Raw genomic sequence first — 27,225 nt, forward strand, 5'->3', positions numbered from 1 at the left:
GCCTGAGCAGCCCTGAGAATCTGCCCCCTCCTCATCTTTCCAGACCTTTCCAGGCTTCGAGCTTAACCAAGGTGTTTGACTTAGAGCCAGGGCCTCCCTGGTGGCGCAAGGGGTTGAGCACCGCACGGTGAGGTTGTCCGCAGCCTCTGCAGCAGGAGTGCCACCCCTGGCCAGCGAGCTCCCCACAGGGCGCAGCAGACTCTCCTGTCCCCCCGCTGCTCCCCTCAGCAGTGTGTTTCAGTCAGTCTGCCTGTTCTGCTCCCCACTCTGTCTGGTGACTCCTCTCACCCCCCCCCACCTCTGGCCTGTACCCCAGCTCTTGCATGCATACATAAATACATCTTTAAAAAAATACGTTGACTTAGAGCCAGGAAACGGGTCATTCCCTCTGACTCGGGCCGTCCTCATGGCCGTGTCCTCCCAGCAAGCCCAGTCCGCCCACGATACGGCACCCCCGCCCCAGCCCCCACCTGGACCACTGAGGCGCCACCCCAGCCCGGGGTACGGCCCCTCCTGAGAGGCTCCTGGCTTGAAGCCACACTTTGTAGGGTTGGGCTGGCAGCCACAGGGGCGCTCCCCTGGGGCGGGGGCTGGTGTTCAGCCTCCTCACCCCACGTGCACCCCCACAGCTGTGTGGGTGCCTGCAAGCCCTCCAGCCCTCAGCGCCCTGCAGCTGCCTGCAGGCTGCCAAGCACCCCAACACCCTCCCACCCCCCCAACCCCCGGCTGGGAGCAGGCCTAGGGGCCAAGCCTGTGGATCCTGGGGCACCGCCCGCCACAGAGCCCAGGGGTGGCTGGGCTGGGGGCTGCAGAGGGGGCCGTGGGGAGGGGGTCGCCTCGGGGCCAGATTGGTCCAAGGTGGCTTTTAACGCCACGGGAGAGGCTTTCTGGGGCCAGAAGCTGGGAGCCCTTGGGCCGGACTTGGAGGAGCCGATTTGCATGAGAAAGAACACTGGCTTCCTTGAGATTCCCCTCGGCTGGCAGACAAAGCCGCCAGGGAAAGTTTGAATCCCGAGCAACCTCGCCGCTGAGGACCCGCTTGGCCTCCTTGAACTTCTAAAAACAGAGAGGAAATGAGCCTGTCCCCCACTCTGGTCGTGGCCCCTGCCAACCCCTCGCCAGGCCCAGCCCTGCCCTCGTCAGCCCCTCTGCCCAGGACGGTGCCCGCCCCACTGCTCACGTCCACCCCCTTTGCCAGGCCTGTGCCCGCCCCACCCCCTCTGCCCAGGACTGTGCCCACCCCTGCCCACGTCAGCCTCTCTGCCAGGCCTGTGCCCGCCCCCCTGCCCACGTCCACCCTCTCTGCCCAGGCCTGTGCCCGCCCCTGCCTGCATCAGCCCCTTTGCCAGGCCTGTGCCCACCCACTGCCCACGTCCACCTCCTCTGCCCAGGCCTGTGCCCGCCCCACTGCCCACCCCTCTGCCCAGGCCTGTGCCCGCCCCACCCCCTCTGCCCAGGCCTGTGCCCGCCCCACTGCCCATGTCCACCCCTCTGCCCAGGCCTGTGCCTGCCCCACCCCCTCTGCCCAGGCCTGTGCCCGCCCCACTGCCCATGTCTGTCCCTCTGCCTGGTGCTCCCCCACTGCCCAGGTCTGTGCCGTCCCCACTGCTCACATCAACCCCTCTGCCCACATCCTCCCCCACTGCCCCTACCCTTGTCCACCCCACTGCCCACGCCCACCCCCCCCCGCCCCCGCCCGCCCCCACTGCCCACTCAAGGCCGGCCTCTCTGCAGGAGAGGCTGCGCTCCCGGCAGAGGCCACACAGCTCCAGAGCTGGACACTGCCGCCCGGGAGCCCAGCATGCCGGACCACAGGGAGGCCCCGCAGCACAGCCAGCAGGACCCGGACCCGGGAGACCCCCCACGGGACAGCCAGCAGGACCGGGGCCCGGGGGCCACCCGACAAAGCCTGGGAGCGAGGTGAGGGTGGGCATCCGCCCCGGAGCCGCAGAGCCCGCCGGGCAGCGCAAGGCCAGGGGCAGGGGCCTGGCGGGGCTGGGCTCCCCCGGCGCACGAGGGCAGCGGTGCAGGTGACAGGAGCCGGCCTTTGTCCCACGGGGGTGGGGACACGCAGAACGGCCCCGGGTGTCTGGCGCCGTCCCCGGACCTGAGGCCCAGAGGAGGCGGCTCGGGCCAGGCTGGCCAGCGCCGTCCTTCAGGGGGGCCCGAGAAGGCGGGACCCCAGCCAGGAAGCCGTCCAGAGCCCAGGGTCTGTGTCCCTGGCCCAGAGGGCGCAGGCCGGGGGGGCGGGGGCCAGGCAGGCCTTGGGCTCAGGGTCAGCAGCTGCGGCCGCCGAGGGAGGGAAGGGCAGCCGGAGGCAAGGACACGAGGCGCCGCCGTGGAGGAGGAGGCAGGGCGGGCGCCGGGCACCAGCCCCCGATGAGGGAGAAGACGCCTGCCCCGGGGCCAAGGCACCCCGGGCTCTGCTGGGGCCGGAGGGCCCATGTGTCCAGCGAGGGCTGGCCGCTTTGGAGGCGGCTCTGGACACCAGGGCTCGGGCGGGCCAAGGCCCAAGAGGAGGTCGGGCGGTCCCTGGCTCCCACACCCGGGGCTGGGCCGTGGCCTCTCTGAGCCTCTAGGCCCCTGTGGGCCGTGGCGCTGGGCAGATCTTCCAGCCGGTATGCAGGAAGAGCCCCAAAGGAGGTGCCACGGACACGCGGCCCGGAGCACCAGGAGGGCCCAGCAGGGCCGGGGCCGCCCTCCACTCCCACCTGGCCAGACGCCCGCCAAGCCTCAGTCTCCCCCTCGGTCACGCGGGGGAGTTAAAAGCTGCTGTGCCAGCCCTGCAGCTGTGGACAGAGTGGCCTGGCCGCCCTCTGCCCCTGCCGCCCACTCACCCGCCCATGGTGAACGTCGCAGGGCCTCCAGCCCAGGCCCCACTGTGCGGCCTCTAGCCTGAGCGGGGCTCGGCCTCCCTCCCGCTCCCAGGCTTGCAGAGGGAAGGCTGGGGTGGGGCCGAGGGGAAGCTGAGGCTGGACCTTGCCAGCCTGACCGCAGGAAAGCCCCTTTGTGCCACACCAGAGCTGAGGGCCAGGAGAGCTGGGAAGGCCGAGCGGGAGGGTCTGTGGCCGCCAGAGCCGCACAGCCCATCGGCAAGCGCCATGGTGCAGGCAGCCTTGGGCCCAGGCTGGGCTTGGTGGGAGGCATTGCTGGCCTCTCGTGGCTGCCGTCCCGGAGCTGCGTGTCCCTGGCCCAGCAGCCAGCTGTGCTCCTGGGGCCTCTGGTGTGGCCGCTCCCGTGGGCCCCACTGGCTTCAGCACAGCCAGACGGTCGGCGGCTAGGTGGGACGTGGGTCCGGGCTGCCATGCGCAGCCAGAGCCCTGCGAGACCAGGGAGTGGCCCACGGGGCAGGGCTGCAGGCAGTTCTGCCCAGTCCACTCAGCTGGACGCTGCGGCCTCTGTCACTCGTGTCCCTGAGGCCCGCCTGCTCCCAGCATGGGGTACCCCCCCTCCCCTTCGGGTGCGACCTGCCAGCTGGATGCTGCAGGGCCCCCCTCGCCGGGCACAGCCTGCCAGGCAGCCGCGGCCGGTCCTCGCCCAAGCTCCGAGGGAGCCTGTCCCTGCCGACTGGCTGGCGTGGGGTCCCTGTGGCCGGGCTGCTGCCAAGCCGGATGCCCGCCCTGGGGAGCACAGAGCCTTCCCGGCTTAATCAGGGTTTGCGTCCTTACGGTGGTGCGGTCAGGGCTCTGTGTGTCCTCCGCCCGCTTCTCTTATCAGTTCAATGGCTTGCAAATGCTTCCTCCCACCCCGTGGTCACCCCTCACTTTGTGAATGGTGACCATTGAAGCACAAGTTTTGCTTGTGATAATGTCCAGTGTATCTGCCTCCTTTGTTTGTGCTCCTGGTGTCCATCTAAGAGGCTTTCCCTGACTCGAGGTCACAGAGGTCCACTCACATTCCCCCGAGAGCTCCCGGCTCCAGCACCCGCACGCGGGGCGCTTCTGCGCAGCTCTGCGTGTGGCGACCAAGGGGCCGTTTTCGCCCTTGCACGTGGGTGAACGCCACACAACTGGCCCTTCCCTTGAGTTTTCCTGGCGTCCTCGACCAACAGTACTGGAGAGGGGACTGACCGCTGGACTCCGAGCCCTGCCCCACCGCCGTGCGTCTGGCCTCATGCCCATGAGACGCTGCCGTGCGCGTGGCTTTGTGGTGACTTGAAATCAAGGCGTGTGAATCCCCGAGCTCTGCTCTTCGTCAGGATTGCTCTGGCTGGTCTGGGCCTCTGAACTTTTTTTTTTTTAAAGTGTCTTTTTCTTTTTTTTTTTAAAGATTTATTTATTTTTATACAAGAACCGGGGTACAGGCCAGATGCACGGGAGGGTGAGAGGATTCACCAGAGACAGAGCGGGGAACAGAACAGGCAGATCTACTGAAATCCACTGCTGAGGGGAGCAGCGGGGAGACAGGAGAGGTCCGCCGCGCCATGTGGGTATCTCGCCGGCTGGCCAGGATCGAACCCGTGCTGCAGAGGCTGTGGACAGCTTCACAGCACGGCGCCCAACCGCCTGCACCACCAGCGAGTGGGCCTCTGAAATTTTACGTGAATTTTGTGGCTGGCTTGTTCCAGCACAGTTCCAGCAAAAACATCAGGTGGGGTTCCCTCAGAGACCAGGCGGGCAGTAGCTCACTTTGTTGCTTCTTAACAAAATCAGGAGTCTGGTCCCGAAGTGTCCCTCCGCTTACGCACGTCTTCAGCTCTTTCCACACCCTGTCCTGCTCAATTCAAAGGTCCGTCCCCTCCTCTTTGGAGCAAGCGATTTCCCCCACTCTGTCTTCACTCCCACGGACTCTCCATTTCAACCCTTCTAGCCACTGAGTCCCTCGGGAGATGCTCCCTCGGGGTCTGGTCATCGTCCCCTTCCCGGCTTCGCCTTCAGAGTCCCTCTCTGCTTTACTCTGGTTTTTCTATCTTTCTTTTTTTTTTTTTTAAAGATTTATTTACACAAGAACTGAGGTACAGGCCAGAGGCACGGGAGGGTGAGAGGATTCACCAGAGACAGAGTGACCAAAACAAACTGCTGAGGGGGCAGCGGGGAGACAGGAGAGGTCTGCTGCGCCATGTGGGCAGCTCCCTGGCTGGCTGGGAATTGAACCGGCGCCGCAGAGGCTGCGGACAGCTTCACAGCCCTGTGCTCAACCGCCTGCGCCACCGGGGAGGTCCTACTCTGGTTTTTCTTAAATGTGCAGACACGCATCAGTACTCTAAGGTTTCTGTGCTCGTCCCGACGCCTCCCATGCGACGCTTTTGCAGATGTCTTGTCGTGGCGGGCGCTGGGCGGTGCGTCTGGGGTTCAGTGCCCCCCCAGCCCCTGCCCGCGCCACCCCCCAGCCCCTGCCCGCCCCCCACCCCGCCGCCTCCCCGTGCAAGACCCCAGCTCACAGGCCCCTCCCGCCGCCCTGGGCCACGCAGGTGCGTAGCTGGGGCCCTGCCAGGTGGGTCAGAGGCAGCCACCCACCTCGCCCACAGCCCCAGGCAGACGGGGCGGCACCACCCTGGCCCAGCCCCAGCCCTGCGCCAGTCACCAGCTGGGCTGCCACAGCCGCACGTCCAGAAGCCGGAGGCTGTGGAGGTGAGCGCCCGCCGCCCGGCCTCGGGTCCGCGCTCGGGACGAGGGAGGCGGCAGCTGTCCACACACCCTGTGGGCAGCGGGCCAGCGGGCGGGTGGGTCCCGGTGCCTGGGCCGCTCGGCTCCTTGTTTGGGATTTGGGGATCTGGGGTTTCCAGGACGTGGGGTGACGCCCTCCTGGCGACGGTAGTCTGCTGGGGACATGCTGTGCCCGCGGTGACCCTGCGAGGCGAGGGCGGCGGGCGTGGGAGCCCAGGGCCTGGCCATCCTGCAGCCACTGCCGGACAAGGAGCACGGGCCCGGCTGTCACCCCGATGCCGCCGCCGGCCAGCGTGTGGGCTCGGCGGGGCCGGTCCCAAGGGTGAGTCACGGGGAGGCGGCCACCCCTGACTCACCGTGTCTCCCTGCAGGCGCTGGTGGCCGGGCCGCGGGCTGCCGCGCTGCGGGGGCCGAGGCGCTCGCTGGCCGGGCGGCGGCCCCAGGCACCATGCCCGAGGCGCTGCTGCTCAGGCCGGCCAGCTCCATCCTAAGGACCGCGTAAGGACCAGCCCTGGCCACGGTGGGGGGCAGGCGGCGGCCCCAGGCCCCACTCCATGCCGGCACTTCTGGGGGTGTCTGGTCCTCACCTAGGGCGGGGGCAGAAAACCGGCTGGGGAGGGAGTGGCTGCCGGGCCCGTGGCTCCAAGACGTGGTGTGGAGGAGGAGCCGGAGGGAGGCGGCCTCAGGGCCGCACGCAGTGGGTCAGGGCAGGTCGAGGCCCCCTGACCGAGTTCCTGCGCCATGGTGAGCACCACCGGCGGTGGCTCCAGGGGCCTCCCCAGCCATGTGTGGCCTTCAAAGCCCAAACCTGTATGTCCGAGGGTAGCTGGAGGGTGTGGGGAGACCCTGGTGGGCTGCCTGCAGGAGGCGGCAAGGGCCACGGCCATGCTCTCTGCAGCCTGCTGGGCGTGGCGTTCTCGGGGAGACAGAGGAGGCGGGCAGCTCATCCCGTGATGGTCCTGCCAGCCCTGGAGCAGCGGCGGCCCCTTCCCAAGCCAGGCAGTGCAGGGCCCCAAGGGGGCCCAGGCGGCAGGGAGCAGGCACCACCCACGGCTCCTGGCCACCTTCTCGCTCATTCCTGTTGGCTCCGCTCAAATCAGAGCCGGGCTCACACATTTTACCAGGCAGGAGAAATGCGGCCCCCGCCCTTCAAGGGAGGATTTAAGAGCAGACTGGCTGTGAGGAGGCGCAGGCACGGCCCGCCCTCCAGGCGCCCGTCTTTGGAAGGCACAACTGGGCGGCGTGTTCTCACCCTGGTGTCCGAGGCCTGGGCGCTGGTCTGGCCTCGGGGCAGCGCCTGGTGGTGGCACCGGGGGCTCAGGCCAGCGGGATGCTCCCGCCTCGCCCAGCCCAGGCCAGCGGGCGCCCATCCCCGCGGCCGCCGCCCGTCACCCCTGACGTCTTCTGCTTGGAACCCATGTCAGGCTCCTGAGCAGACTGCGGCCCGGCGGGCCTGGGTGCGCTCGCTCGCTCAGCGCGGACCTGCGGCCCCAGCACGGCGTCGGGCCCAGCGTGGGAGAAAGGTAACTGGCCGGTGCCGGGGCGGGGACGGGCAGACCGCCTTGGCAACGCACGGGCCGGGGCCCCAGGCTGTGCCCTCACGGCTGGGCGGTGTGCGTGGCGGCGAGAGGCTGGGCACGCGTCCCTGCAGCTGCGCCCACGAGGTCCTGAGGTGGGCCCGGTCTCCACCTCCTCATCCAGCCAGGGGGCTGAGGTCCGGCCGCTGACCTGGGAGACGACCCCGGAGCCATGGGCACAGGTGGCCTCCCAGGAAGGCTGGGCACTCGCGTGTGTTTGGGGCCTGCTTCAGCCTCCGGCAGCCTGGGGATCGCCTCAGCCCCCCAGTGTCCACATGACTGTCCTTGGCCAAGGCTGGGGCGGGGTGTGCCTCCTGCACTCCCCCGCTGGACTTCAGGGCCCCCTGGGCCAGACCGAGTCCTTCCTGGGGCGGATGGGGGCACCGAGGCAGAGAGTGGCGCCTGCCCAGAGCCACACGGTGACGGACAGTCCCCAGCCCACGGGGAGCCGGGCGCAGCTGGCGTGGGCGCCTGTGCCCGGCTCTGGAGCTCCTGCAAGGCTCCCTCTAACCCTCGTCTCCCCTCCTGCTAGCCCCAGGACTGACAGGCAGCCGCTACCCAGCCATGGCCTCCCACTCCCGACGCCAGAGAAGGCCAGGGAGGCCCCGCTGCTGGAATCTGCAGGTGAGCAGTGGGGGCTGCAGGCGTGTGGGTGGGCCCTTTCCCGCCCTGCCCTTGGCTGGCACCCTCTGGGCCACGGAGGGGGGCCACCAGGAAGGTGGGGGCAAGGCTGGGGGGCCGAGCGCGGCCATCCAGGGCAGGACTGACCCAACGTGGGCCAGCTCAATGCCCCAGAGCCGAAAGGCATCTACCCCAGAGGGGAGCGGGGCCCAGCACACGGGCTGGGGTCCCCCCCAGCCAGCCCAGCAGCCCCCCAGAGCAGGCGTGCTGCAGAAGGGGTGTCCAGGGAGGGTGACCAGGTGCCAAATCAGCCAGGGCCGGGCGCCCTGGGGTGAGACAGCCCAGCAGGCACAAGCCCCGTGGGCCCGTCCCGACATGCAGCTGGACACTGAGGCAGCAGCAGTCCGAGGGGCGGCTCTGTCCCCAGCCTGGGCCTCCAGTGGGAAAGCCGGACGTGGCCAGCCTGGAAGATGCCCGGCGGGGCCCAGCCGCCCACCGTGCGGGTACAGCCTGTGCTGTTCTGCCCGGTGCCAGGAGTGGCCGATCTCGCCGTGGCCCGAGGCCAGCACAGCGTCCTCCGCTCCTGTGTCCCCACGAGGGCCTGGCACGGCCGAGCGCACGCCAGGGGCCCTGGCCAAGCGCCCCCGCGCAGAGGCCCCGGAGCTGACCGGGAGGCAGGGTGGGCCTGCGGAGAGGCCCCCTCACCCAGGGAGGCTGTCCCCCCACTCTCCCGTGGCTTAATGAGGGGGAACCTACGCGCCGTCCACTGTATTCATTTTGAGGTAAAGTGAATAATTCCTGGCAAATCTGCAGCTGTACACACATCACAGCAATTCAGTTTTCAAACATTTTTCCTCACCCCAAAGAGAGACGGGGTGCTCTGTGCGCTGGTCCTGGCCCTCCCCGGACCGGCGTCGGCCGGCCTGCTGCCCCCGAGGCTGCTCCCAGTGCCCGGGACGGCCCCTCGGTCAGGTGCCTGGGGGGTGGCCTGGGAGCTGCCCGTCTGCTCCCCAGCCCCCGCCCCCCTCCCGGGAGTGGCGCTCACCCTGCGTCCTCACCACCCCCCCCAGGTCTGAGGGACTCGGTGCAGCCAGGGGCCCAGCTGCACGGCGGGGTGGCCGGTCATCGCCGGAGGCCACACGGTGGGGCTCCCAGGCCCGGGCACCAGGGTACGGGGCTTGGCAAAGCCTGAGGGGGCCTGAGGCCGGCTGGGGGCAGGGCGGGAGGTGGGCTGGCCTGAGGTGCGCTCTGCTGCAGCAGGCGGGGGGCCTCCTGCGCCCCCTGTCCCACCGGGCCCCAGCCTCTTCCTGCTGCCTCGGCCCCACACGCACCCCAGGAGCATGGATGGAACAGACAGGCGTCCCGGGAAGGGCCGTCTCTGGTGCCCCTGCAGGGTGGACATACAAGGCCGGCCTCCCCACCGCCGCTGGGCCTGGCTGGCCCCTGCCCGCCCCACAACCTCCCCACGGGGCCTCCCCGGAGAGGCCAGCCGGCCTGGGCAGGGGCTGTGCCTGCCTGGGCAGGGGCGGTTCCGGCTGGTGGTCAGAGCCCGTGGCCTCCTGCCCCGCCAGCCCCTCAGGATGTCGCTTGTGACAGTCTGGCCGCTGCCCGGTGGGGGCGCCGCGGGTCTCGGGAGCAGAGGGAAGGCCAGGCCCCGGCCCCGAGCCTGCTCCTCTCAGGGCCGCCCCGCCCCGGCTCGGGCTGGACTGCTGGCCAGCGGCGGGGAGCTCGGCTGGGAGGCAGCCGGGCGGCCGGCCTGACCGCAGGTGGCTCCCGCAGAGGCGGCGCTCTGGACCACGCAGGCGGACGGGCAGGTGCGCCTGCGCAGAGACCCCGGGTGCGTGCAGCCCCCCGCACCGTGCACCGGATGTTCCAAGAGGCCCTGGCCAAGTACGGGCCGCTCAGCGCCCTGGGCTTCAAGCGCGAGGGCCGCTGGGAGCACATCTCCTACGCCCAGTACTACCTGCTGGCCCGCAAGGCGGCCAGGGGCTTCCTGAAGGTGAGCCCACCCTCGTGGCCCCCAAGCCCATGGCCCCCTGCCTGGCGCCCGTGCCCCTGCAAGCCCTGGCCTGGCCGGTGGGAGGCGGCCCCTGGATGGGCGGGGAGGCGGCCGGGCCGGGCGTCCGCGCTGACCTGGCCTCTGCCTTCTCCTGGAGCTCGGCCTGGAGCGGGCGCACAGCGTGGCCATCCTGGGCTTCAACTCCCCAGAGTGGTTCTTCTCGGCGGTGGGTGCAGTGTTTGCGGGGTGAGTGGCCGCGGGGCGGCATGTGTGGTGGGGGGAGCAGCCGGGTGGGGTGGGGCCACAGCCTCTGACGCCCCCTCGGCCCGCAGGGGCATCGTCACGGGCATCTACACCACCAGCTCCCCCGAGGCCTGCCAGCACATCGCCCACGACTGCCGTGCCAACATCCTCGTGGTCGACTCGCAGAAACAACTGGAGAAGATCCTGAAGGTGGGGCGCGGCTCCAGCTCACGGGGCCTCCCCCTCCCGCCCTGGGCCCATCCTCAGCTGCACCCCTCTCCCCCACAGCCAGGCCCGGGGCCCACAGAGCTGGTACAGGCCCTGGCTGGGCTCTGTGGCTCCGTGGGCAGGGGCGAGTCCGCCTGCCATGTGGGCGCTTCACCACAGCTGAGGCCCCACTTTAAGTTGTTGGGATGCAGAGATGGGGGCGGGGGCTGCAGAGTGGAGGAGGGGCCATCAGGGAGTCACCCCTTCCCCGTTCCTGGGGGCCAGAGCCCACTGTGGGGAGACGAAAGGGGCGGCGCCGTTGGGGCCGGGCCTTCTTGCACTGGAGGGCGCTCCCTGCCCAGGGGTCCCACCCGGGGCCTGGGTTCCCGCTCTCGGGCCCCTGAGGGTCCCGGAAACCTTTGTTTTCGAGGCGCTTGGCTCTGGTTTGGCTCTGCGGGTTTCCACTGGGCCCTTTTCTGCCTCTGCGGCTGGGTGAGGGCCGCCCTCGTGCTCAGGGGCCTCCTCAGCCGTCACAGGACGAGGTGCTCCGGGAGGTTGGGAAGTTCCCAGAGCTTGGGGACCCCCCACCACGTCCAGGACACCCGGCGGAGGAAGTCGGGCTTCCCCAGAGCCGCTTCCCCAGGACTCGCGGCCCGTCCCTGCACGGGGCCATGGGGAGGGCAGCGGCCAGGGTCTGTGTCACGGGACTTCGGGGAGCCGGTGGGTCCCCAGGCGCTGCCTTCCGGGGTCCCGGGGCGGTGAGGCGGGGGCTGCTCTCCACGGCGCTGGGCGGCCATCCCTGCCTGGCTGCTGCCCGACTGGCTGCGGCTTGGGGGCTGGTTTGGCGGCAGGGAGGGGCAGGGCCGGCTGGGGACTCCCCTGGGGTCTGTGCTGCCCCCACCCTCAGGGGCTCCGGCAGGGTCCGCCCTCGGGCCGCCTCCTGCTGAGGGGTGCGGGCGGGGCCCTGGCGCTGACTCTCCAGCCTGCCCAGACGCGGCTGGTCTGTCGGGCCCCGGGCCCACACCCGAGCCTCGCGGGTCGGGAGCTGCGGGTCCCTTGGGCGCCGGGGGAGCAAGTAAGTCGGGACAGGGAGCACAGGCCGAAGCAGCGGCAAGGCCCGGACGCGGGGGCCGGGCCAGGAGGCAGCGGCCCGAGGTGCCGGCTCTGGGGGCCCCTTCCTTCCCGTGGCCAGCTCCCGGCTGACCGCGGGGCTGGCTCAAGGCCGCTGCTCTCCGGCAGCTGTAAGGACGGCCTCGGCGAGGGGTGAGAGGCCGCGGTTTCCTTTTGGGCCTGAGGCCCCAGGCCGGCCTCTCCCAGAGCCTGACCCCACACTGGGCGGCGCCAGAGCTCCCTCGGGGCCCGTCAGCACACCTGGGGCGGCATTTCCTCCCGGAGCCCCAGCGACTCTCCCCTCTGACCCAGTGAACTGTTCACCCCAACGCCCCGTCCGGGCAGGGCACAGGCCTTCCCGAGTCCAGGTCTGTCACCCCCGCCCGGTCGTGCAGAGACCCGCAGGCCGGCCACGCCCCCTGGGAACTCGCTGGAAGGGCGATCCCAGGCCCCACCCAGACCGACTGACTCAAACCCAGGAGGCCCAGCTGAGCGCAGGCCCCTCGCCTGCCAGGTGTCTGTCCCAGCCGCCCCGCGCCAGCCTCCCCGCCAGACCCCGGGCTCCAGGCACCCCCAAGGGAAATCCTGGCAAGGCCCCAGGCGAGCCGAGCTCCTGGGGGCCGGAGGGGCCAGAGAGCCAGGTGTGTCCAGGCCAGCAGCCCTGCGCCGTCCCCTGGGCTCCTCTCTGAGGGGCGCCCTTCCCCTGGGGGCGCCTGACGGGGCGTGTCCTGCAGACCCGTATGGGGTGGCTTTGCCGCTGGAGAGAGCTGCCCACGCCCGCCGGCCTCCTGTGGCTGTGGGGCCCGAGCAGAACAGCACCTGGGGCCGTGGGCCACCCCCTGAGCAGCGGGCCTGTGGGGTTCCCGAGCCCCAGCCGCGAGGGGCCCGGGCTGCAGCGCCCACCGAGTGGGCTGCCTGAAGTTAGGGCCGGGCCGCGGCCCCACTGCCCGCCCCGCCTGGGACTCCTCACTGCCGCTCTCCGCGGCCAGCCAGACGCCCCGGGGCTTTCTCTGCCCCCCGGGCACGCGGGGAGTACAACATTTTTCAGTTTTTAACAACTCCTGAGCCACGCAGCCTCGCTAGCCCATGCGGTCCCCACCACGGCCTCCCCCTGCTGGGCGGCGGGTCCTTCTCTGACAGCTCCGAGCCCCTGGGCCGACGTGCACCCGATCCTTCCTGTGGCGTCTGTGCCTGCTGACAGCCGGCCAAGGCCTCTGGGGCCCGAGCTGGCCCCAGCGTGGACAGGGCGTCCCGTCTGCCTCTGCGACTCTGTGTCTCTGAGTCTCCTGCCTCTCTCTGTCCCCGTCGTGCCCCTTTGCGCCGCCCTCTCCCATGGGGCACGCGGGGCTTGGGTCATGCTTTGTCCTGCTGCGCCCCGGCCCTCACTGCAGAAGCTTTCAGAGGGTGACAGCCTGGCCGGGTGAGGGTCAGAGGGGCCTGACCTCTTCTCAGGGAGACACTTCACTGTCTGCAGATCTGGGGAAACCTGCCCCACCTGAAGGCGGTGGTCACCTACCGGGAGCCGCCTCCCACGGGGATGCCCAACGTGTACGCGGTAAGGGGAGGCCTCCAGGACCAGGCTCCCAGGGTGGGGCGGGGCTCCCCATGGTACGGTGGGGTTCCTGGGGCGGGTGGCCACCACTGACCCCCACCCCATGGCAGATGGAGGAGGTCCTGGAGCTGGGGGGAGAGGTGCCGGAGGTGGTGCTGGACAGCATCCTCGAGGCTCAGCGGCCCACCCAGTGCTGCGTGCTGGTCTACACTTCGGGCACCACGGGCAGCCCCAAGGGCGTGATGCTGAGCCAAGACAATGTAGGATGGGCTTGGGGGGTTCCCTCCCTGGGGGCTGGGGCAGGCAAGCCCCCCATCTCTCAGCCCTGCCTGCACCCACCTGGGAGCTGGGTACTGGGAGGCCTGTCCCGGGGTTCCTGCACAGACACCCGGGAGGGCGGGAACACCAAGGCAACCACAGGCATGTGGGTTGGGAGGCCACTTGCGGACACTGCCGGCGGTCTGCCCGCCACAGATCACCTGGACAGCACAGTACAGCAGCCAGGCAGGCGACATTCAGCCAGCAGAAGTCCAGCAGGAGGTGGTGGTCAGCTACCTGCCCCTCAGCCACATCGCTGCCCAGATCTACGACATGTGGACGGGCATCCAGTGGGGCGCCTTGGTCTGCTTTGCTGAGCCGGATGCCCTGAAGGTTAGTCTCCATGGGCTGAGCGGATGTCTCAGCTGTGTGCAAGCGTGCTGTGCCCTGCATCTGCTCATGTGCAAGTGTGCATCTGTATGCAGGTGCACGCGGCGTCTGCAAGGGGTGTATGGGGGCACAGGTGCGGGTAGTGCCTGCAGGGGGCGCAGGTGTGCGAGGAGTCTGTGAGGGCTGCGCGTGGTGACTGCTGAGTGGGTGCTGCTCCCGCTGCGAGCCAGCAGGCCTCCCCCTTCCTGGCGGTAAACAGGGGAGCCTGGTGAACACCCTCCGGGAGGTGGAGCCCACGTCCCACATGGGGGTGCCTCGCGTGTGGGAGAAGATCATGGAGCGGATCCAGGAGGTGGCAGCTCAGTCCAGCTTCCTGCGCCGCAAGATGCTGTTGTGGGCCATGTCGGTCACCTTGGAGCAGAACCTGACCTGCCCAGGCAGGTGAGGAGGCCGGCAGAGGCCTGGGGGACAGAGGGCTCGGTGGGGCAGCTAGAGGCCTGGGGGAGGGGTGGGGAGGGCAGCACCGCAGCCCTGCACAGAGGCCTGTCCCTGGCCCCGGGGTGGTCACCCAGGCCCCCCCCTTCCCCACCAGCCACGGTCAGACTTCTCCTGTGAGGCGCACTCCCCTCCCAGGAGGGCTCCCGAGGGGCCTCTCCAGATGCCTGCTCCCCAGTGACCACGGGGAGTGCCCCATGGCACTGTGGAGCCCCCAGGACCCGCCCATCCCGGTCCAGTTTGGAAACACTTCTTGTTACTGCGTCTGTGAAGCCACCCAGGCCTCCGGAGCGCGCGCCCGTCGCTGGCCTCCAAGGCCACTGGCCGGGGACGCGCGTGGGCCGGGCTGGGGGGGGCGCACAGCAGGTGGCCAGGCCTCCACACCCGCGCACGTGGGGCGGCCTGGGGCTGGCCCGTGCGCGCCCACCCACGCGGCCGCCTCCCGCCAGCGACCTGAAGCCCCTCGCAGCCAGGCTGGCCGACTACCTGGTGCTCGCCAAGGTGCGCCAGGCGCTGGGCTTCGCCAGGTGCCAGAAGAGCTTCTACGGCGCCGCGCCCATGGCTGCCGAGACGCAGCGCTTCTTCCTGGGCCTGGACATCCGCCTGTACTCGGGCTACGGGCTCAGCGAGTCCTCGGGCCCCCACTTCATGTCCAGCCCCTACAACTACCGGCTGCACAGGTGCGCTGCCGGCCCGGGGTGTCGGGGGTGCGCGGGACCCGGCCGGCCGGGCGGGGGGGGGGGGGGGGGGGGGGGGGGGCGCCCGGGCCCTGCGCTGCCTACCCCGCTGCGCCCCCAGCAATGGGGGGGGTACGGGGGGCCGGCTCGCGCCTGACGCCGCCCCGCAGCGCTGGCAGGGTGGTGCCCGGCTGCCGGGTGAAGCTGGTCAACCAGGACGCGGACGGCGTGGGTGAAATCTGCCTGTGGGGCCGCACCGTCTTCATGGGCTACCTCAACATGGAGGACAAGACGCGCGAGGCCATCGACGCCGACGGGTGGCTGCACACGGGCGACGCCGGCCGCCTGGACGCCGACGGCTTCCTCTACATCACCGGGCGGCTCAAGGGTGCGCCCCGGCGCCTCCAGCCCCCCGCGGCCCCTCCAGCCCCCTCCCCGCGGCCCCTCCAGCCCCCGACGGCCCCTCCAGCCCCCAGCGGCCCCTCCAGCCCCGACAGCCCCTCCAGCCCCCAGCGGCCCCTCCAGCCCCCAGCGGCCCCTCCAGCCCCCTCCCCGCGGCCCCTCCAGCCCCCTCCCCGCGGCCCCTCCAGCCCCCAGCGGCCCCTCCAGCCCCCGATGGCCCCTCCAACCCCCCGCGGCCCCTCCAGCCCCCTCCCCGCGGCCCCTCCAGCCCCCGACGTCCCCTCCAGCCCCCAGCGGCCCCTCCAGCCCCCTCCCGGCGGCCCCTCCAGCCCCCGACGGCCCCTCCAACCCCCCGCGGCCCCTCCAGCCCCCTCCCCGCGGCCCCTCCAGCCCCCCAAAGCCCCGCCCCTAGGGCCCCGCCCCGGCCTTGGCCCCGCCTCTCAAGCCCCGCCCCAGCCCCTACAGTCCCGCCCCCGAAGCCCCGCCCCGGCCTTGGCCCCGCCCCACCGCCGTCCTTCACCCCGCCCCGCGGCCTTGGCCCCGCCCCGCCCCACCCGCCCCCGCAGCCCCTTGATGTCTGGCTTCGGGATGGGGCGCCCGGAGGCCAGGCGGCTTGTTCTCGCAGCCCAGGTGGTGAGGGCGGGGCCGGGCGCTGGGCCTGGGAGGGGATCAGGCTGCGCCTCTGGGGTCCGGCCCCCGACACTGGACTCACTCCTGTCGCCAGGAAACCCTGGACCTGTGGTCCTTGCCATTCAGCGCCCCTCCTGCCCACCCTGGGGGCTGGTCCCCGAGGCCCGTGTGGCCCACCAGCGCCCCTGGCGGGGCGCCCATCTCGTGCTTCACCCCGCAGGCCTGAGGCCACTGGCACCGGCCCGCTGCCCACGGCCCCCTGTGGCCCCCAGCCCTGCTCTGGGGGTGGTCAGCACCAGGCGTGGGCAGCTGCTGTCTCTATTCAACAGCGGGGCAGAGGGGCCGTCCAGCTGGCTGTGCCGGTCAGACAGCCCAGCGCCCCAATGAGCGTATGGGGGCAGCCCAGTGCCACAAGTGCACAGCTCTGGGGGGGCTCTGAGTGGAAGAAGGGGCAGTTCTGGGGGGAGGCCAGGCAGGCTCCCGTGGCCACCCAGGGCCCCTGCACCTGGGCTCAGTCCTCTCCCACAAAACCAGGGAGTTAGTGCGGCAGGGCCAGGACCGGGGCCCGGGCAGCAGGGTGGGGGGAGCTTGCCTGCCAGCGTCTGTCCCTGCAGCTGCCCTGGCCTGCAGGAGAGTGTGCCGGCCGGGCCTGCCTCGCGGCCCCTCCCCGCCCCTCCCCAGCAGCCGGGCACCCGACCAAACTGCTGGTCCCATCTGCAGAGCTGATCATCACTGCGGGTGGAGAGAACGTGCCCCCCGTGCCCATCGAGGAGGCCGTGAAGACCGAGCTGCCCATTGTCAGCAACGCCATGCTCATCGGCGACCAGAGGAAGTTCCTGTCCATGCTGCTCACTCTGAAGGTGGGCCGGGCCCGCTGCAGTGGCCAAGGTCTGCCCGGCAGAGGGCGCTCCCCATGCAGAGGCTCTGCTCTGGGTTTCCTGGCCTGCTGCGCAGGCAGGCAAGGAGTCCGCTCTGCCCCAGGGTGCCCTGGTCACCTGCCACTGTGACAGCCGCTCGGGTTCCAGAGGAGTCCAGCTAGCGTGGCCCTGGCCTCCTCCCACACCAGCCTCCAGCATGGCAGGCGGGCCTGAGCCTGAGGCTGATGCCCCGGGGCTTGCCCCGTGTGGGGGTTCAGCCGGGGGTGAGGGGCTCAGTCCGGTGGGGACGGGGTGTGTGTGGGGGCTCAGCTGGGGCCAGGGGCTCAGTCAGGGGCGGGGGCTCAGCCGGGCTGGGGACACTGCCAGCAGTGTCAGAGGAGGTACGTGCACATGATGAGCCTTTGCACGGACCCAGGGCCTGGGAGACTGGCGGGGGAGGGGGGGGCGGCAGGGGGCACTGCAGGGAGAGTGCGGGACTCAGAGAGCTCAGAGACCCCTCTCTGGGACCTCTTCCTGCCTCCTCCCTGCCCTCCTGGCCCCCTCCCCTCCCAGCTTCTCCCCGCCCCTTCTAGGAGACAGGGGTGTCTCCTAGAAGGAGGTGGCCCTGACCTGGCTTCTGCTTCTAGTGCACCTTGGACCCAGACACCTCAGAGCCCACTGACAGCCTCACGGAGCAAGCCGTGGAGTTCTGCCAGAGGCTGGGCAGCAAGGCCACCACAGTGTCCGAGATCGTGGAGCACAAGGACAAGGCCGTGTACCAGGCCATCGAGGAGGGCATCTGGAGGGTCAACATGAAGGCTGCCGCCCGGCCCTACCACATCCAGAAGTGGGCCATTCTCAACAGGGACTTCTCCATCTCAGGGGGCGAGCTGGGTAGGTTCCTGCCCTCCCCCAGGGACCACGGGTGGAGGCTGGGGGGCCTGAGGGCCATCAGGACGGCCGCTCAGCCCAGGGCCCAGGACGCTCCATTTGCTCCTGAGCCACTTGCAGGGACTCTAGGCCTGTGCGCTTCTGAACCCACAAGGGCTGGGGGCGACACAGGCCCTGGCTCCAGGGGTGAGGCCTTCTGTGTGGTCGGCTCACATGCAGGAAAGGGTTGCCCGGGGCTGGGCCCCGCAGAGGTGAGGGCGAGGGTCAGGACTCGGGGCGGGCTTGCCCTGCTGCTTCCAGATGCACCAGGGCCGGCCCCTCTGGCCACCGCCAGCCACACAGGAGGACGGCGCACCCAGGCCCTGCCCCTGCTGCAGGGCCCAGGCCAAGGGGCCTCACTTGGGCACTCCTGGGCGTGGCCCCGCCAGGCCATTGAGTGTGATGTCCAGCACGTCTGCTGTCGCAAGTGCCCCCAAAGCCCAGCAGCTGTTTCAGTTTCTGTGGATCATGAGCCCCGGTACCATGGCGTCCGGTGGTGTCCGGGCTGCTGGGCCCTTCCAGGCTGCTCTGGGGCCTCGCCAGAGAGAGGGCCAGCGGGAGCCAGGGTCCCACTGCTTCCTCTGCTCCCCGATGGCTTGGACCCCCCACTTTCTTTATTTAAAATTTCATTTTGCACTTTTTGGGGTGCATGCCAGAGGTGGGGGTGAGAGGGCTCACTGGAGACAGTGAGCAGAGCAGGTGGATACACTGAGATCCACTGCTGAGGGGAGCAGTGGGGAGACAGGAGGGGTCTACTGTGTCCTGCGGGTCAGCTCCTGGCTGTGGATGGACTCATGCCGCTGCGGTGATCGCCTGGGACAGACCCCCGGGCCACAGGGAGGCCCCCCCACTCTTTCAAGAGATGGAAAAGGTGCTTTTCAGGGCGAGGGCAGCGGCTCAGGGCTTCACTGAGCTCCAGACACTGGACCTCACCGGGCTGTCAGCCCATGGGGCTGGGAGGGCTGCAACCCGGCGCCGGGCCTCACCCCCTGCACTCCCCCAGGCCCCACCATGAAGCTGAGGCGGCCCGCCGTTCTGGAGAAGTACCGCGGCCTCGTGGACGCCTTCTACCAGGAGCACAAGCCGTAGCGCGCCGGCCCCTCAGCCCCGTGGCCGCTCCCAGCTCCCCGTCCGGTCTGGCCCTCGCCCCTCCGGCGACTCGGGAGCCCCCCGCCCCGCGGCCACGTCCTTCAGGGGCCAGCCCAGGCTGCCCCGCTAACGCCGACTGTGCCGGTCAAGCTGGCAGATTAAACTTCCTAACCACCACCCCGTCCCGGTGTTTTTGTCCATCGAGAACATGCCCCGCCCGCAGGCACCCCGAGGCCCTGCCAGGAACAGGGAGGACACAGGTGTGGTGGGTTTAGTCTTTATTAGCACGACCCCGAGAGCGAGGTGAGTAGCACAAGCCAGCGCACGGGAAGCAGCGACTGAAACACAGTGAGGCTACGCGTCTGCGCCAGCCTGAGCGAGGCCGGCCCGGGTGCGACCAGGGCAGCGAGGGGCGGCGGGGACCCGAAAGCCTGTGGCCCCCCGGGGCCGAGGGGGGCCGGGCTCGGGGGACCAAGAGGCAGCCGACGCGGAGCGTGTCCAGGGCAGAGGAGGGTAGCGCGCCCGTCCGCAGAGCTCCCGTGAAGAGCCGACGTCAAGGTGAGGCGGGAGGTGGGCAGTCCTCGGCCCGAGTGTCGTCTCTGCGCTCGCGAACGGCCTTGCGCGCACCTCGCGGTCTGTCTGCTCGCGGCCAGCGGCCTCCGCCCACCTGCTCGGTCACAGGAGCCCCCCGGCCCCCTCGCGCCGGCCCCCCGCTGCCCGGGGCTGCCCCGGTGCTATCACAGCTGCTCCCGCCTTCTGCCATGTTTTTCATGAACCAGGAAACAGGGTTTTCTTTAAAAAGTTAGATTTTCTCTTATTAACTCCGCACCAGAGTATTTACAGCTCAGGGAACTTAGCCCAAGTGTAAATGGCCGACAGCGGCAACCGGTGCAGTCCACTGAGTTGACAAAAAACATACACAGGTGGACGCTGAATAAATAAAACGAGCACTTGGAGAGGTTCTCTGAAAGCAGGCCGGGCAGCTGTACGGGCAGCGCCACAGCCGAGCTGACCACACGCCGGCTAGTCCAGGTCCCTCACACGGCGGCAGATCTCCTCCGTGAAGTCCGAGCACTTGGCGCTGCCGCCCAGGTCTTTCGTGAGGCTCTGAGGGGTGAGAGCAGAGGTGGACCGTGTGCCCATGCCCCGGCCAGGCCCGCCGCCCGCACCCGCCCTGCCGAGGAGGCCCGGAGCCTTGTGCCCAAGGGTGGGTCTCCCGCGAGTCCAGGCCCCGGGAACCTGGGGTCCCTAAACATTCGCGACATTTTGGTGCAGTTTGGGAGGCTGGAAGGCAAACACTGAGAAATACTAAGAGTCACTGCTTTGAAGCACCAGCCCCCAGAGGTCGCCGCCTGGGCACACCATGGCCACCATGCTTCCCTGGCTGCCTGCGTCCCTGCACCCTCAGCTAGAAGGGTCCACAGACTCGGCAGAGACAGCTCGGCCACAAGCGAGGAGCCTCCAAACCCCACACGCTGCACCAAGAAGGGGAGACCACGTGCCCCCTGCGCACCCCCCCATGCCAGTTTGTGCCCTGCACTCTCCTGCAAGGAGCAACCTCATGTCCCAGCCCTTGTCCAGAGGGCTGGCCTGGGGACACGGCCCGAGGGGCCCAGCTGGAGGCAGCGCCTGCGCAGGCCACAGAGACGCCAGGGCCGGTGGGGCCGCGCTCACCTGACCGGCCTTGATGGTGTCAAAGCAGGCAGCCTCGATCTTGGCTGCGTGCTCGGAGAGGCCCATGTGCCGCAGCATCATCACAGCGCTGAGCAGCAGGGCCGTGGGGTTGGCCATGTCCTTGCCTGCGATGTCCGGCGCCGTGCCGTGGACCTGTGGGGCAGGCGCGGTCAGGCCTGCAGACAGGCACGCAGCGCAGCCCGGCCTGATCACTGACCAGCACCTGAGACAGCCCTCCCGGCCCGCCCAGCCTCGGGCCCCGCCTCACCGACTCAAAGATGGCCACCCCGTTGGCGCCGATGTTGCCGCTGGGTGTCACGCCGAGCCCCCCGATCAGCCCTGCACACAGGTCGCTGGGGAGAGAGCGGGTCCAGAGTTGGAAGGAGCCCGGGGACCCCAGCCCTGGACAGCACCCACCTCCACCAGGGGTGCATAGCCGCGTCGCCCCCAGGGCCAGCAGGGCCCTAGCACCCCCACGGACGGGGTGGCTGGGAAAGCCCATCTCTCTGCACCTGAGCGTGTCTCTGTGTGTCTGCGTGTGCCTGCGCCCGCCTGGGTTCCCGCAGAGAGGAAGGCAGCAGGGGTAGCAGGGAACAGGGCAGGAGAACAACAAACACAGCCAGATGCTGACACCCGAGGGATGTGGGGCCGAGGACGGGTAATTCCTGGTCCTGTTCTTGCAACTGAAGCCTGACGCTGCCCCCGGAGCTACACCACCTGTGGCGAGGGCCAGCCCGTCCAGCCAACCACCGCCCGACACCAGCCAAGCAGCAGCGCGACAGCGGAGAGGTGGCAGGAGCCGGCGCGCGCAGGCAGGGGCACCCACCTGAGGATGTCCCCGTACAGGTTCGGCATGACCAGGACGTCGAACTGGGACGGGTCTTGCACCATCTGCAAGAAATGCATCCGCGACTTAGTGCCCGAAACCTGCCCTGCCCCACGCCCCCCACCCCCCACCCCCGGGCCCCGCAGGGCCACACTCACATTCAGACACACCGTGTCGAGGTACATCTCGTTGAATTTAATATCTTTACAGTTTTCTGCCACTTCCCTGCATTTCTGCAGAAAAAGCCCATCTGACATTCGCCTGCATTGAATGAAATAAAAGCCGCTGAAAGAGACTTGCGTAAAGAAAAGGGTCAAAAAAGGAAAGTTCGAGACATCTAAGTCCCAGAAACCAGAGGATCTAACTTCAACCTCAGTGAAGGTGTCCCAGCTCCCGAGGCGCAGGCTGGGACGTCCTGGCTCCTGGCAAAGGCCCAGAGCACGCAGCGGGCAGCAGTGCCCCACTGGGGCCCCTCCCCGGGCCGGGCTCCCCTCCCCCAGAGCTTTCAGTGTCTCCCTAGGCCCCCAGGACGGGGATCCTGCCCTCCCAGCGGCTCCAGCCTCCGGCCCCAGGGCCAGCGGCCAGCACTCGGGGCGGGAGGAGAGCGGGGAACGCACATGATGTTGGCCTTGTGCACGGCGGTGACATTGCTGCGGTGGTTGTTGCGCGCGTATTCGAAGGCAAACTCAGCAATGCGCTTGCTGGCCTCCTCGGTGATGAGCTTGATGCTCTGCACCACCCCGTCCACGATCTGTGGGGGCAAGTCCCTGGCTGGAGGCGCGGCCACCCGCAAGGGCCCAGCTGGAGGTGGGCGTGGGCCTCTGCCCCAGGGGGCGGCCAGGGGGAGGGCATGGGCGTGGGGGGCGGGGGGAGCCCCCCACCCATGCCCACGGGGCCCCACGCACCACGTGCTCGATGCCGCTGTACTCGCCCTCCGTGTTCTCGCGGATGGTGACGATGTTCACGTCGGTGTAGGGCGTCTTGTAGCCCTCGATGGAGACGCACGGCCGCACGTTGGCGTACAGGTCGAAGGTCTTCCGGAGCAGCAGGTTCATAGACGGGTGGCCCGCGGCTATGGGGGTCTTCAAGGGGCCTGGGGGCAGAGGGGGCGGGCAGCGGCCAGGCTGGCACGTGCGCAGGAGCCGCAGACGCCGCGGGGACTGGCCCCTTGGCTCCAGCTGCCATGTATGGGCGGCGTGGACCCCAGGTGCCCCCCAGGCCCGGCGGCGCGGGAAGCGCCCAGAGCGAGCTCAGGAGAAACCAGCAGGCGCAGGGGGGCGGGGGGGGGTGGCCGGCCTCGGACCGTCGGGCCTAGGCGGGCGAGGCCTTGGGGAAGGCGGCTGACCGTACCTTTCAGGCCCATCTTGTTCTTGTCCATGGACTCCTTGGCTTCGGGCGGGATCATCCACTTCCCTCCAGGGCCCTGGATGGCCGTGACGTTCCGCTCCTCCCACTGGATGGGCGCCTGCGGGCCGGGGCGTGAGGGGACCGACCTCCATGGTGGACTCCCCGATGGAGACCGGGGGCAGCCCAGGCCCGCGTGGCACCCCACCCTGCCGCCAGGGGGCACCTGAGCTGGGGCCGGCGCTGGGGTACCCAAGCTGCGGGAACTCCCAAAAGCGTTTAAAACGACCTGCCAGGCTACAGGCCCGTGTGCGGGAAACGCGGGGAACAGCAGTTCCGCAAACGTCTCCCGGAACCGCCTCCAGTTTTTGAGACGTCAAGTCCACCTTCTTTGGCCAGAGATCCGGCGCCAGCGCCCCACCCGCGGGGTCAGACGCCGCCAGGGCCTCTGCCTGCACCTGCCGCAGAGCTAAGGGCCCCGCCGAGGACGCCCGTGACGGCTGCTAGGAACGGCCCTTCAGCTACTTACTTTGGCGGCATCAAAAATCTTCATCACTGCGGCCGAGATCTCCGGGCCGATGCCATCTCCGGGGATCAGAGTCACTGTCTGGCCCTGAATGGAGGGGGAGGCCGTTGGGGGCAGGCCGTGGGGGGAGAGGCAGGGGAGGGGCAGGCTGTGGAGCCGGCTGGGGGAGCGGCCGGGTGGGTCCCATGAGGCGAGGGCCCCGGGAAGCCGGCTGTTTGGTGTCGGTCTTCACGATGACCCAAGCGCACCTCCACTAATTCAAGCCCAGAAAAGCAAAGATGGCAAAAACCCTCACGGCCCACTGGCCGCGTGCGGAGCCCCAGGCCCTACAGGGCTGCAGAGGACGCACATGGGCGGGCTTGGCACAGGCTGGTGACCAGCAGGTCAAGGTGGCCACGCTGCCCACCCTGAGCCACCCGCAGAGGGACAGCGTCTGTGGTGGGCAGCACACACGGAGATGTGCCTGGGGCCAGGGCTGAGGGCAGCCTGTGCTGCCCACTGCCCGCTGCTGGGACTTGGCCCCAACAGCCGCTGTGCTTTTCTCAGTCCAGCTGCCCCCAGTGACACTCCCTGGGCTACTGGATGAATGATTTCTGGAATTTTCTGTGCGACTGAAATCATCGCTTTAGAAATCACCTCTCGCTACTCTCAAATGTGACCCCTGCCCCTGAACTAGCCCTCTCTGAGAGTGGACGGCCAGAGCGGCGCCGCGCCGGTCCCCAGAGCACACCAGGAAGCCGTGCGTCGCAGGGCCAGAGGGGCCTCCTGGGCTCCTGCCCACAACGCGGAGCAACAGAGGTCTTCCCAGAAAACCGGCTCTTCTCTCACAGAAGAGAGAGGAACTGGGGGAAATGCCCCATGAGCCCGACGGGAGCCCACTTTACGCGGGGCACCGGGAGAATGGCCCCCAATCAGATTCTGGTGGGGGAAAGAGGAATGGGGCGTCCTGGACAGCTGGGGCAGCCCAAGGTGGGAGTGCGGAGAGCGGCGGGTGCCACGAGCAGCAGGGGCCCCCACGGGATCTGCCCCCACAGGACCTCCCCAGAGGATGCCTCCGCCGCGGGGTTCCCCTAGCGAGGGACCAAGCCAGGTTTTAGGGACGCTCACAAAATAAAAAGTGCAAAGCAGGTTCTGAAGCTTCTCAACAATTCTCTCTACACTCGCACAAACGTCGGAAAAAGTGTCTCCCCAAACCAGATCGTGAGACCAGGCCTCCAGCGCCAGCCCTGTCCGCTCCGACAAGGCCCAGGCCAGGCCAGGCTCCGCGGCCCCAGCTGAGGTCGCTGCCCACAAACTCCCCCGTGCCGACTCCCACCGGCTGTGAGCAGGTGGAGACAGAGCGCCGCGAGAAGCGCGTTAGAGCGTCTTTCTTGAGAAACTTCTAAAAAGCAAAATAAAGATGGAATCATACTCACGCCACCAGCAAAAGCTCTGGTCACCTGTTTTTGTTTGTGGAACACGCCCAGCAGCCGAGAGACCTGTGTGTCACCAGCAAAGAGACGTTACACGGAGGAAGAGCCCGGGGCCAAGTCTGGGGCGACAGGCGAGCGAGGGGATCCGCACGATTTCAGAGCCATCACGGTCTCCCTCAGCCCCGGCCCCGGCTCGCGCGTCATCGGGGGGCACAGGCCAGCCTGAAGCCCCAGGGACCAGACGGAGCCCGAGCTGGGCCCTCCCACAGGTGGTGAGAAGTCACACCTCATGCTAAAGCCCAAGAAAGTTCATTCAACACCCTGACAGCTGGCCCCCAGAAGGCAGGTTATAAATAAACACTTCTTCTGATGTCGGGAACTTGCTGAGACAGGAGGGAGATGAGTGAAAGCCAGCGGCCACCTCAGCACCCCAGCCAGCTCTCCCCCAACCCTGTGACGTGCTGGGAACACGCTTAAAGGTCACTCCCCACGTAACGACACGCTATGACCAAAGACAGCGGAGACCAGGACCTCCTCCGGCGGCGCGCCTGACAAGCGAGTTAGGACCGGCCGGGTGCTAAGGAAGCCTCTGGGGAGCAGCTCCCGTGAGGCCAAGCCATCACCCAAGTACGGGTGTTCACTGCAAGCCGTCACCCAAGGACAGGTGTCCACGATGGAGACGCCAAGACAGCCAGAGAGGCGCGCAGACCTGAGCTCCCGCCCTTCTCTGGACCGAGAGCAACGGCCGGCCAGTCCCAAGAGGACCCGACCCACTGGCCAAAGCTCAGTCCCTGGACAGAAGTCACCACCGGGGAGGGTCTCCAGGAGAGACCGGGCGGGCTGCCCCGGAGCAGGAGGCCACGCTCTCCGTTGTACTCACACCCTGTCATTTCGTCCCTGGAAAGCCTGGCAGGAGGAGCATCAGGGCCCTTCTGGGGAGTCGGATGCAGCCACAGACGTGGGCAGAGTTCCTGGGGCCCGGCCCCCACCAAGGGCGCCCCCTTCCTTGCCCTCACACGGAACTCAAGACACAGCAGGTGCTCCCCGGAGAGAAGCTTGGAGGCCGCCGGGGCCATCTGGCTCCGATCACGGGAGTCACGGGCAGGCAGGCTGGAGAACCTCTCCGCGTGGCGAAGCAGCGCAAGCTGACCCCCTTTCTCAAACAGCCCCCTAAGGGGTGTCCTCTGCTCTGCCTGAAGCCCAGCCCAGGCCAGCCACCCAGGCGGCTCCACTCCCTCCAGGAAGCCTCTGGCCAGAGGCAGTGGCCTCCAAGGTGACGTGCGAGGGAAGCTGTGTCCCCGCCCTCCCCACACCTGCTGTGCCCAAGGGTGCACCCAGAGTGGCCCACAGCCCTGCCAGGTGTGTGCCCCGACCCAAGCTCCCGCTCCAGGCTGAGCCTGCCCAGGCCCAGGCGCCAGGGCCGAGAGAGCAGGCCCGCATACCGCCCAGCCCAGCCCAGCCCGCACCCAGCTCCGGGACAGCGCAGGGCCCTGGCTGACGCCCTCCCTGTCTGGACTCTCTTCCTGATCAAGAGCAAAAGGAAACGTCAAACTTCACAGGGACAAGCGGAGTTCCCCGGGGGTCCCCGGCGCCCCCCGAGCGCCCACTTCGCCCTGGGCCTCTCTGGCCGGGGCTGCACTGAGGGGATCCCGCTCAGGCCCAGGCTTCCCCCCCAGTTCTCATGGGCCGCCCGTGTGACCTTGAGCGGCTGGGTCTGGGTCAGGGTGGGTGAGCGCCGGGGGCCCGCGGCAGGGCCCCCAGCCGAGCCGGGGCGTGGCCGCGGCGGGGTCTCCACCCGCGCCAGGGGCCGCCGGGTCCCTCCTCGAGGGCGCGAGGTCAGGTCCGAGGCGCAGGTGCACGTGCCCCGAGAGGACGCAGCTCGCGGCCGGCTGGACGGCTCCGGGGGGCCTGGCGGCCGCGCCGACACCCCTCACCCGGGCACCCCCGGCCGGCCGCCGCGGCCGCTCCCCAGGGGCCAGGTGGGCGCGGGGCGGGGCGCCGGGGGCCGGGCGGGCGGGGCCCGAGCGAGGTGGGGCCAGGCTGCGGGGCCCGGGGAGGCGGGGCCGCCGGCGGGCGCGGGGCGCGCGGGCGGGACGGGGTCTCGGGCCCGGCCCGCGCCCCGCGGTGACCTTGGGCTCCCGCCCGGGCGCGCCCCCGGCGCTGGGTGCCCCGCGCGGCCGGGCCGGGCGCCCCGCTCGCCAGGGCGCGGCCGCCACCGCCCGCGCCCGCCGCCGCCCGCGCCCGCGCCCGCCGGCCGGCGCCTCACCTTGGAGATCCACGCGGGCCCCGCCATCGCGCCCCCGACCACGGCGACAGCGGCCACCGCACTGCGCAGCCGCGCCGCCCGCGCCGGCCCCGCCCGGCCTGGCCCCGCCCCCTCCGCGCGCGCGGCCGGCGCAGCCAATCGCCGGGCTCCTCCCGCGGTGACCTCACGCCGGCGCCAGCGCCGACCGGAAGCTGGCGCGGGCCCCGGAAGGCGCCGGGGCCGAGTGCCCGGTTGGCCGCCCGCCACCGCGGGCGCTGGCGCCCGGCGGCTGTGCTCGGGGCCCCGGCGCGCGCAGGACGGCTCCGGCCCCGCGGAGCCGAGGACAGGGCGTTCCTGGGGGAGGAGGAGGCTGCACGGCCGGGGCCGGGCACCCAGGGCGCGGCGGGGCGGCTCGAAGGCCCAGCCCGCGGGCGCCAGCCGCCCTGCGTGGGGTTCGGGGACCCGGGGCGGGGCGCCCCCGACGGAAGCCGTGGGCTTCCCAGGTGGCCGCGGCCCGCCCTGCTGCAGGCTGAGCCGCTCTCGGCCGCCCCGCCC

General features: G+C 69.7%; 2 protein-coding genes across 2 annotated transcripts; one reads left to right on the forward strand and one right to left on the reverse strand.

The window, feature by feature from the left end:
• Positions 1-1,746: 1,746 nt before the first annotated feature.
• Positions 1,747-19,014, forward strand: ACSBG1 (acyl-CoA synthetase bubblegum family member 1). The gene is given in 16 exon segments (XM_037509973.2): positions 1,747-1,920; positions 7,031-7,129; positions 7,716-7,807; positions 9,584-9,649; positions 9,652-9,803; positions 9,961-10,049; positions 10,136-10,256; positions 12,838-12,918; positions 13,026-13,175; positions 13,390-13,566; positions 13,823-14,004; positions 14,508-14,738; positions 14,906-15,123; positions 16,488-16,627; positions 17,272-17,518; positions 18,558-19,014. Coding segments are annotated over 16 exon segments (2,250 nt in total). The 5' UTR covers positions 1,747-1,801; the 3' UTR covers positions 18,644-19,014.
• On the reverse strand, positions 18,904-26,748 carry IDH3A (isocitrate dehydrogenase (NAD(+)) 3 catalytic subunit alpha). The gene is made up of 11 exons (XM_037509974.2): positions 26,692-26,748; positions 24,429-24,491; positions 23,017-23,100; positions 22,494-22,608; positions 22,049-22,236; positions 21,761-21,894; positions 21,302-21,404; positions 21,144-21,208; positions 20,586-20,670; positions 20,318-20,470; positions 18,904-19,750 (listed from the first exon to the last, which is right to left on the reverse strand). The coding sequence occupies exons 1-11, from the start codon at positions 26,716-26,718 to the stop codon at positions 19,667-19,669; spliced, it is 1,101 nt and encodes a 366-aa protein (XP_037365871.1). The 5' UTR covers positions 26,719-26,748; the 3' UTR covers positions 18,904-19,666.
• Positions 26,749-27,225: the final 477 nt, after the last annotated feature.

The sequence above is a fragment of the Talpa occidentalis genome, unplaced genomic scaffold (assembly GCF_014898055.3).
Source record: "Talpa occidentalis isolate TD23 unplaced genomic scaffold, MPIMG_talOcc4v2.1 talOcc4.14, whole genome shotgun sequence".
Lineage (NCBI taxonomy): Eukaryota > Metazoa > Chordata > Mammalia > Eulipotyphla > Talpidae > Talpa > Talpa occidentalis.